Below are 10,094 nucleotides of genomic sequence, written 5' to 3' on the forward strand. Positions count from 1 at the left end.
GTGTGGCTAGCTTTTGGCTATTGTCAAGAACACAACTTTAAGATCAATGTCAGTGGGACGGAACGTACTTGTCAAACATCACCCAATACAGTGATAGCTTTCAAATGTTGACTTTTGCTGATCACTCATCATTAAGGAGAACCCAAGAGCAATTTCCAATGAACGCCATTCCATCTTGTCGCCCGCCGCCGCCTTGAAAGATTCCCCGAATTGGCCATGTTTTCCGCCATCTAATTTCTCCATTATGACGTTGCCCCCGCCATCCAACGATACATCATCGGTGGCTTAATCTGTCACAGACCTGAAAAGAAGACTGCCGAGCATATGCAGTACGCTTGTTGGCTGAAATGGCCAGGGCCGTAGAAAATTTCTCTTCGTGTCGATATGGTCCTGCAGCAATCGATCACGGCAAATCTTCCTCTTGGGAGATCAGCGACGTTATGAACCCCAGAAAACGCTGCCGATGTATAATATTTACATTATCCTGGTAATTAACATGGCGGATGTCTATTTCACCGCTGAAATGTTCTGAGTATTCGGGTAATGGTTTGATTGGTCGATAAAATGGGATGAATTAGAGACAAGGGGATGGAAAGGGGTGAGGTGTATTGGAGATGGTGGAGAGACTCGTAATTAGTGTGAATCTGTGCTGTGGATGACTTGCATAAAATTAAAAATCAACAAATATTAACAAAGTATCATATTGAGGCAAGATCTTTTTGGACTTCATAGAAAAAAGGAAATTATAGAAAAAATACTTTAAAATCTGTCATGACAGGCTGTTCCATGGTAGGATGACTTGCCAATCCTTCTTATCCTTGATTGGTGAATAATGAGGGGAAAAAATTGTGAGTTTACAGTTGAGGTAAATGAGTCACATTGATTTGCCTCTTAGATTGCTTTTGCCCAAGGCAATGTGCGATTGTGACAACAAATCTGATGGTTTTTTTTGCTAATTTCCCTATTGTCAGTGAGATTGCATGACCTGTTCTGATGCTTTGCTCTCGGTCCGATGCATCAGGGTGATGTTAACCCCAATAGTTGCATCCAAATTTGGCACCTCTGAAGACAAGGCTGCATTTGTGTCTTTTTAGATTTACATGGCATATCATGCCACATTTATTTTACTCTTACTAACAAATGCAATAGATTTTTGGGATTTAATCCTGTCAAATAATTCTCAATACTTCTTCAAACTTCCAAATATTTGCGGTTTTCAGGCTCTGTTTATTAACATCTTGATTTTTGCAGCAGATAAAATTTATACATTGTTCTTTCTGGTTCTTTGGGACAAAAACTGATGCCGATTTCTTATGCTTCTCCCTTCTCTCTCTTTGCAGCTATGCTGTCACTTTGGTGTGAGGACCTTGGTAGGCTACTCCTGTTAAGACACCAGAAGAATCGCAACTCATCCGAGAACCCCAAGGCTGGCAATATGCAGATGAACCCTCAGCTTAACCCACAGATGCAAAAGAGCATGACACCAATTCCTCAAGGGTGAGAAACAAAATTTGAGAATATAAAGATGCTGTTTTTTAATGCCTTAATAATGATAATTAATAGCCCTATAAGTATGGTATCAAATCGCTAAATATCTTTGCAACTTAATTGAGATTATTTGCATAATCCACAAAAACAAGACACCCAAAAAAAGTTGGTGGTTTAGAGTAAGGTGCTACTCATTGGTAAGAAAAGTAGTGATATACCCACCTCTGTAACTTCACCATTTCTCCTTCCTTTGTTCTGCCACAAAATCATAACGACACCAATCACATCACAACCCTGGCAGTTATTGCAGTGTCTCTGGTTGTTTATAATTGTTACTATGGCAACCCGGTGATTGTGTAAGTGCTGCGGTATGCTGTTGGAAACATAACTCAAGGCACTAACATTAATCGATCGGAGGTATTTTGTCAGCGTCAGATCGCGGCATAGATAGCGCAGTTTTCAAAACACCCCGCATCTTTGTTCTACAGGGAGGCAATTTTTTAAACTGAGTAGCTACCAAGTAATGGTATACAAAGTAACAGTATAGGGTGATAGTCATAAAGTGATTGTGTTTACGTGTTGCCGTGGAAACCAATGAGGATCAGTATCTAGTTTCTATGACAGGATACAAATAATGTCTCAGTTGACAATATGTGAAAGGTATAATTGTCATATGTAAGTGCTGCAAAAATGAACAATTTAATCGCAAGTGACCTGACCTGGTCACTGCGATCACCAATGCTTGTCGCAAGCACCTGCGATAATCACCATAAACAAGCAATTATTGTCACATGTGATTTAAACTGCTCAATTTCGATGTGTTTTAGTACAGGAGGTGGCTTTTAAAATGTGTGTTATTGCCTCATTTGTTTCTTAATTGCTTTTAGCAAAATATCTTTATGTCCAGGATCTGAATTGATGAGTTAGTGGTTTTGCGAGTCTATTTGTTGAATTTCCTTATGCAGTTATCACTGATAGATTTTTCACTCTGAACGTCTGGAGAGGTGCCAAGAAATGCCAAAATGCCCCCCCCCCCCCCCCGACAAAATGTTTGATCTCTTTTGGCATGAAAAGAAACTTTTCAAATTTGATTTTCATGATGTATTTTCAGAGATGGTAACATGGGTTGGCCACCACAAGGTAACCAACAGCAACCACAATCCCTCTCAGTCGTGACGACAGTATGGGGAGGCATCACATCCCCAAACACCCAATCCGGGCCGCCGTTTAACAACCACGTAGCAGGGCCTAACTATTCATGTGCGAACACAACCATGTCCACTGCCAACTCGTACTCAACACCAATGCAGGCAATGCCTGGACAGATGGGGCCCCAGAAACAACCGTACGGTAGCCCTGGACCACAGAACATGCCGTATAACCGTCAAAATTCGATGCCATATAACCGAGGCGGGTAAGTTCTAAAAAGCACAAAAATATTTTGTCAAATTATGTGTGTGTTGAAAATTTGTATGTTGATGGAGCCCTCTTTGAAAAATGATTGATTGGAATTGGTCATGTGAAAAGATTGATTTATACAGGAAGTAATCTAACTTCCTTGAAAACTAAACTTGGTTGTTGTACCTTGCGATGAGATCTCTATGACGTCAAATTGGCAGAAATAATACTTCATACTTCCTCATTGGATAATTATGTGATATGATTCTTAATCATGATGTTGAGTACTGTTGTTGGCAGAACCCTTGCTTTCTAACTATAATATGGGAAGCGTAAAAAGGAAATGTCGTCATTCTTGTGTTTCTCCTCTTCCAGTGGCAGCTATCCACCGACGCCTAACACGCCAGGCAGCACGCCTATGGGCAATGGAGCAGCAACAGACTTCCAGCCCCCTCCGGCGGCGCTTTCAGCTGCAGCTCTGGTTGCAGCTGCCGCGACTGCCACAGCAACCGCAACTGCCACGGCAAGTATGGCTGTCCTTCAAGAACAACAGAACCAGCAGCAGCACCACCCCCATCAGCAGCAGATGAACATGAATATGAACATGTCCGTCAATAATCAGTATGGCCCGCCGCCAAACCAGGTGCGTAATGAGGTTGGCGGCCTTCCTATTCATTATGAGGCATGTTCAAAAGGGGAAGACTTTTTATTTCTTTACCAATACTTTATTTAGTCCTGAGATTACCCAGAAAGTTCTTTTCTAATGAATTCTCCTGTTTCCTCATTTTCAATGTCATTTGTCATTGACACCACTGGATGTGAGGTAACGCAATGATGACTAGGGAAGTCGTGTCGAAATTGGCAAATTGAAGCTTTGTTGTCGATTTTTGGACTGGCAGAAAGTGATTGAACAGTGGTGATCTTAGGACTAACTGGTAACTGGGTCCTGGTATTGTGACATCTCTTCTTCTTTTCTCTTCTTGCACCATTTCGGAGGCACGTTTTCATTACATTTATTCTCTCGACATCCTTTGTAAATTAATGGCTGCACTTGTTTCGTCAAAAATTTTAAACGTTAGTTCAATGACTAACACTGCACTCAGTGAAGTTTGAAATTGAACTGCAGTAACTATTGAAATACTCTATTTTGGTATGAAATTGAAACTTCGAAAAAATTAAAAGCTATCACTGACTTGGATTACCTTTAGCATGGTAACTTAACATTTCGCTCAAAATCTATTCCACTGCAAAATGCTTGAAAAAAATCTCTTAGAAATATGAATTTTCTGTCTAATGTCACTAAAGTACCAAAGAAGGGATACCTTATTTTTATTTTTTTCAACTGTCGTTGGCATCCCGGTGTCATTTTATCTTTGGTTTTGTAATAATGTGCTTTTCTTCTCTATTTGATTATTACAGGCGTCTTTTTTCCAGATGCAAGGTCAAGGTCAGCCAGGGCAACAGTATGGTCCACAGAGACCGCCGGGACCTATGAATATGGGTCAGGGGCCAGGCCCAGGCCCAGGCCCAATGCCGATGAAGGGTTCTATGGGGAATATGTATGGACCAAGGGGGCGGCCATCACCCTACCCTTCCAACCCACAGCAGTACCTTCAAAACAAAAGGCAGCCGTTTCCTAATGGACAACAAGTAAGACCAAACGTGAGTTGTTGGTGAAATGTCAGCTTGAGGTGTTTTGTCTTGGCTTATTTTTTTGGAATTAATGCAAATGTTATTACGATATTCAAATATCTACAGGTTTGAATTAAAACACCATACATTCACTCTTCAAGTCTGCTGCATCGGAACTATGAGTTTGAACTTCTGAAGCTTGTAGAAGTTTCAATTAGTATTGTGGCTAAGCTCTTAGAAGCAATGACGCAAAAATAAGTTACTTCTTTTTGCTGTTGTTTCGAAAAAAGGACCCTGCCATTGAAATGCTGACTTGACTGGTACCCGATCATCTCTAATTTACTGTCTTGTCCTTCAACAGTTTGCTAACCAGTTTGATGCCCAGTATGGGCCGAAACCCAACTACCCTCCAACCCACCAGCCCTTGCCATCACCAACCTACGGACCAGGACATGGTCCTCAGCAACCACCGGGTCGACCAGTTGGTCCCCCGGGTGCTGGCTATGGCAATGCTTACATGAACCAAGGATTCCCACGACAGCAGGGCCCTGGGCCAGTACCAGTACCAGGACCAGGACCTGGACCTGGACCGTATAACCCAAACTTCCCCCCTCAGGTAAGATGCTTTTGATCAACTCGGTTCACTGAATGGAAAACGAGTATCATGATAGATACTTGGTATCAGTAATAGATACTTGGTATATAACCTTTGTGTTAAAATTTTGTTAGAAAATTATATATTCTAATATGCATGTTTTCTTGTTTTCAGAACAATATGGGTCCTATGGGCCCAGGCACTATGCCTGTCAACCAGATGAACAGCATGAATAGTATGAATAACATAAATTATAACCATTTATCGCCGATCCCTGGCAATCCGACGCCACCCATCACACCAAGTAGCGGCATGCCACCATACATGTCACCGGGAGGTGATGTCAAGCCTAACTTCCAGGACATCAAGCCAAATATGCCACAAATCAAAAAAGGTAAGACTCAGATGGAAAATTTAACCAAAAAATTACGAGAGGTGTCACTCATTCTTCTGGGTTTATTATCCCAGCGAACTCAGTAGTGATGCAGGCTTGCCCTTATCAGTGAGAAGGCAACATTGGAACTTTAAGTATGACATTCATGGCTTATTTGGGATCTAATTAGTTGTTAGTTGCTCTTAATATTTGTGTAGCTGACCACTATGGAAGCTTTTCAGCCTTTGTTTCAAGTTGTCTCTTTGACTGCTCCCCATTATAACAGTTGTCAGGTACATTATAAGTTGTAATATTGCTTCCGTCTTTCTTCAGAACAAGATGAACTACGGTTAACATTTCCCGTCCGAGATGGTGTTGTCTTGCCTCCATTCCGGTTAGAACACAACCTAGCAGTCAGCAACCATGTCTTCCACCTCAGAGATTCTGTGTATCAAACACTTATGTGGAGGTATGTTCATTCGGTCTTTCTACAAGTCCAGAAAGCTTTGGTGGGCTGTACTACGACCTATCAACAAATCAGCTAAATTTATACCAAAAAGGGTGAAGATTGTTAAGGCTTTATCCCTCTATGGACAGTATGTCCACGACTTGACATTAGTCGCACAATCAGTGAATTCCCTTTGGTTAATATGTATCCCCAAAGTAACTTACATTACAGAATTGCATAATTTACAGGAAAGTACAGGAGTTTTCTTTATAATGAACTATTTCTTCTGAATTCTTTTGTGCTCTTTTCGAATTTTCTGGTTCTAGGTTGTAATGGATGAATCTTCTTGCAGGTCTGATCTCGAGTTACAGTTGAAGTGTTTCCATCATGAAGATCGTCAAATGAACACAAATTGGCCAGCATCTGTGACGGTTAGCGTGAATGCAACACCGTTAAACATCGAACGAGGGGAAAACAAAACGTCACACAAGCCGCTGTATTTAAAAGATGTCTGCCAACCGGGTCGCAACACAATACAAATCACGGTCACCGCCTGTTGTTGTGTGAGTTGGAATTCTATCAACAATGAACTACTGAATTATCTACTTAAATCTGTATATGTCAGATGATGATTTAGAGATGCGGTCAAGCAAGTGATTAAAAAACGATAAAGTAAATCCATGGCAGGCCTAGATGTCGGATTAACTACTGACCTGTGAGTCTTCCTTTAAAATTTCACCAAGAGAATTTCACAAATACAATGATGCATTGTGAATTTAACCAAAGATGAAATCTTTAGATGTTGTGCTATTCATATTCGGTCTTGTCACCTAATTTTTTTCTTTATTTCAGTCTCATTTATTCGTGTTACAACTTGTCCATCGGCCGAGCGTGCGGTCTGTCTTACAAGGGCTGCTGCGGAAGCGATTGCTTCCTGCTGAGCATTGTATCACAAAAAGTAAGTGTTTTAGTAGAACTAGAGCATCGTTGGTAAAACTACCCTCTATGACACAACTGGTCCTGGGGACAAACCAGAGTGTTGTACTTTGAGGAGCAGAATTCTAGTTTGTTTCCATAGTGTCCTGGATTGAAAGCCTGCCTGGCACAAGGTGCCTGGCAGAAAAATACATAAACCTATTCTCAATAAGGCCCTTATCTTGCTGCTGAACAAACTTTGGATAAGATGACTTGGAAAAATCTATGCTCCACTTTTCTGGAACATTTGATTTGTCTAGGCATACGTTTCAGTTAAATGTTTCTACAATTGCTCATAATCCATCAATATTGCTATGCGATGTTTTAAAGTTGATTTTTTTCCTGCTTTGCAGTCAAACGAAACTTCTCTAGTGGGGCAGCAAATAGCGGGTCGATGAATGGAAGCGACGACGGTGTTGAGCAGACGGCTATCAAAGTATCTTTAAAATGTCCGATAACATTTCGGCGGATAACGTTACCAGCGCGGGGCCATGACTGTAAACACATACAGTGTTTTGATCTTGAGTCATATCTCCAGTTGAATTGTGAAAGGGGATCATGGCGATGTCCAGTTTGCAAGTAAGTGTTGTCATTGTGGAAAAATTAACTCTTGAGTATGCTGTGCAGTCGAAATTATGTCCAAATTGTAAAACTTTTTCAGTAAGTTCACTCCGCCCATTATCAGATTTTCATCACAATTATTCTTTCATTATTTGAGACTGGGTAAGGTAGTTCATTTCTAGTTCTGCATTCTACCACAAGATGGTTATAGTGGCAGAGGCTGGCGTTGTGTTGCCTGAACGTCTGCTGCGAAAGACAAAGCAGAAGACATTGAAATAAATATATCCTGCAAGTGCAGCAAAATGTTAAAAAGTTCATTATTATGACTTGTTTCATTTTGGACTTTGAAATATCAACCTCTTGTCGATATGAAGAGGATGAATTTGAATTTTCTAAAATTTGCATTTCTTCGACTGCCATCTGGATGTGCCTTGGCGAACCAAAGACATCGAGGAACAAAGACCTCTCACTTGGTCTTGTGTTGTGATCAATTTCATGAGACCAATGAAGTAGTTTTAACCCTTTAAATCTTTTGGGAAAATCATTTCAACTTCTTGAGAATGTAGAATCGTTATAGAAAGTCCTGTGTCTGTTAAAATCTTGCTTTCATGAATTTTGCGTGCTCTCCAGGTTTGAGCGAAAAAGGATTATCAATTCAGTTATTCCTGTTCCCTCGATGTTTGAATGTTTTTATTTTTATTTCAGCAAAACTGCTTTGTTAGAAGGGCTTGAGATTGACCAATATATCTGGGGAATTTTGACCAATTTAGCCAATACAGAATTTGAGGAGGTGACAATCGACCAAACGGCCAGTTGGAAACCTGTTCCAATAAAAACAACTGTCAAAGAGGAGGAAACCGGTAAGTTGGGAAACTTTCTTGAAATTTATGTTTCCTGGTGTGTTGGCCCCCCTTGGGAACTTTCCAAAAAAATTATGCAAAGAATGGATTATTTGATCTTCAACACGAATATCAAGTTGTTTTACACATTTTGTTGATTGGTTGTAAACTTTGCGTTACTGTCTTTCAGAACCTTCTGGTTGCAATGGCGGTCGGTGGATGAAGGCCATGTCTCCGTCTAGTATGCAAATGCCAACCATGCACTCGTGGGACATGGGACCCCAAGCTTCACCGTACCCAATGCCACTGCCCACATCTCAAGGTATGTCCGATAAAAAACAAATGATGCAACAACGTCCAAACAAACAGGGAAATCAAGCAATGCGCCATACAGCGCCACCTAATGGTCCGATTCCACAACGTAAAGGTGAGACACTTGGGCATGGCTTGGTAGTGAGAGATGCTTTCTGTGCTGTTATGTACTCAAGCAAAACTTATTACTTTCACCAACCCCCAGTATTTTTTAACTTGATTGAATTTCAGATGGTATTTTTTATTAGTTTTTAGCTGTACTGAGTAATTTGGGTTGTGTTGTTCAAGCAGTGAGATGCTGAGGTTGTTGAGTTGAAAATATCGCCAATTTTCTGTTGTGTAAACGGTACCCCTTGGGGCACCATGTGTTCAGACTTGAACAGGAAGTTCAAATAAAAAAATCAGTACAATGTTTGGACATAGCAACCCAGGTCCCAATTGAGTTAGGGCCAAATTGCATTATCCTTTAAAGTGCATATGCGCCATGTTTTAGCTAGAGTACTTAGCCAGATTAGCAAGGTAGCCGCGTCAAAGTGTATGCACCTGTGATAGAGACTTTTGAAGTTTTGAAATTGAGATTTGATGTGACAACTTTGGCGAATTTTCTCCTTACTAATGCCCTCCTCCCCATTTTCCAGGTGCTTCGATGGGCCCCGGAGGTCCAGGGACTCCCACAAATCCTTACAACAATGGAAATCCGTATAGTGGGAATAGTGGGCCTGGGTCTGCAGGTTACCCAGGCCAACAAGAATTCAACGGACCTCCATTATCACACATGTCAGACAATATGCCAAACAGTAATGAAGGAATGTTGGATAATTTTAATCGGACAGATCACTTCCATCATTCGCCGGCAACGAGTACGGGTGGCCTACAGGGTGGCCCGTTACGGCATCATGACCAATCGGGCATGAACAGTCAACCTCACACACCCAATACGAACTATAACACGCAAAACGGGAACGTGCAACCTTTGCGACATAACACGCCAAATTCATTGTCAGATACAAACAGTGTAGGGAATGCAAATACGCCAACGTCAGCTGGGGAGCACACGAATAATCAGAACCAGGACAATAATTTATTACCATTCGACCCGGCAGCCATAATCGACGGGGATAGTCAAGGGCAGGAGAGCCTTGATGTAAGTATGGTATGTCACATCCTTCAAATTTTTTTCAAAACTTACCCTGTGGATTGGGACCATTCATGCAGGATTTGCCAGAATATTACTGAGGAGATTTCATATCCATCTTCCTGTTGCACCACATGTGTGCGTAAATCGTGAAGATTCTCATCAATTTAGCATATCACATGGATGGTTCCTATCTTCAGTGAGACAAATAATCACGTAATATATTGATTTTATAGTATCCTGCTAATTTCATGGAGAATTTTAATAATTCAAGCCAACAATTGTCCCAAAGGTGAAACAAGAGAATTCGGATGAAGTTCAGCTAAAAAATCACCTTA

At 41.0% G+C, this 10,094-nt stretch overlaps 1 protein-coding gene across 12 annotated transcripts in view; it reads left to right on the forward strand.

The window, feature by feature from the left end:
• Positions 1–10,094, forward strand: part of LOC135489952 (zinc finger MIZ domain-containing protein 1-like) — a 178,093-nt gene that overhangs the window by 160,825 nt on the left and 7,174 nt on the right. For 8 of the 12 annotated variants that reach the window (XM_064775591.1, XM_064775600.1, XM_064775595.1 and 5 more), the window contains 13 exons: positions 1,341–1,497; positions 2,600–2,902; positions 3,262–3,529; positions 4,306–4,548; positions 4,880–5,134; positions 5,288–5,507; positions 5,820–5,955; positions 6,287–6,497; positions 6,787–6,892; positions 7,263–7,488; positions 8,176–8,330; positions 8,500–8,736; positions 9,260–9,774. In XM_064775591.1, coding sequence (XP_064631661.1) covers positions 1,341–1,497; positions 2,600–2,902; positions 3,262–3,529; positions 4,306–4,548; positions 4,880–5,134; positions 5,288–5,507; positions 5,820–5,955; positions 6,287–6,497; positions 6,787–6,892; positions 7,263–7,488; positions 8,176–8,330; positions 8,500–8,736; positions 9,260–9,774 — 3,032 coding nt within the window. The remainder of the gene's footprint in view (positions 1–1,340; positions 1,498–2,599; positions 2,903–3,261; positions 3,530–4,305; positions 4,549–4,879; positions 5,135–5,287; positions 5,508–5,819; positions 5,956–6,286; positions 6,498–6,786; positions 6,893–7,262; positions 7,489–8,175; positions 8,331–8,499; positions 8,737–9,259; positions 9,775–10,094) is intronic. The other 4 variants (XM_064775617.1, XM_064775633.1, XM_064775623.1 and 1 more) reach the window with 4 other exon arrangements.

The sequence above is a fragment of the Lineus longissimus genome, chromosome 1 (assembly GCF_910592395.1).
Source record: "Lineus longissimus chromosome 1, tnLinLong1.2, whole genome shotgun sequence".
In the NCBI taxonomy this organism is placed as follows: Eukaryota; Metazoa; Nemertea; class Pilidiophora; order Heteronemertea; family Lineidae; genus Lineus; species Lineus longissimus.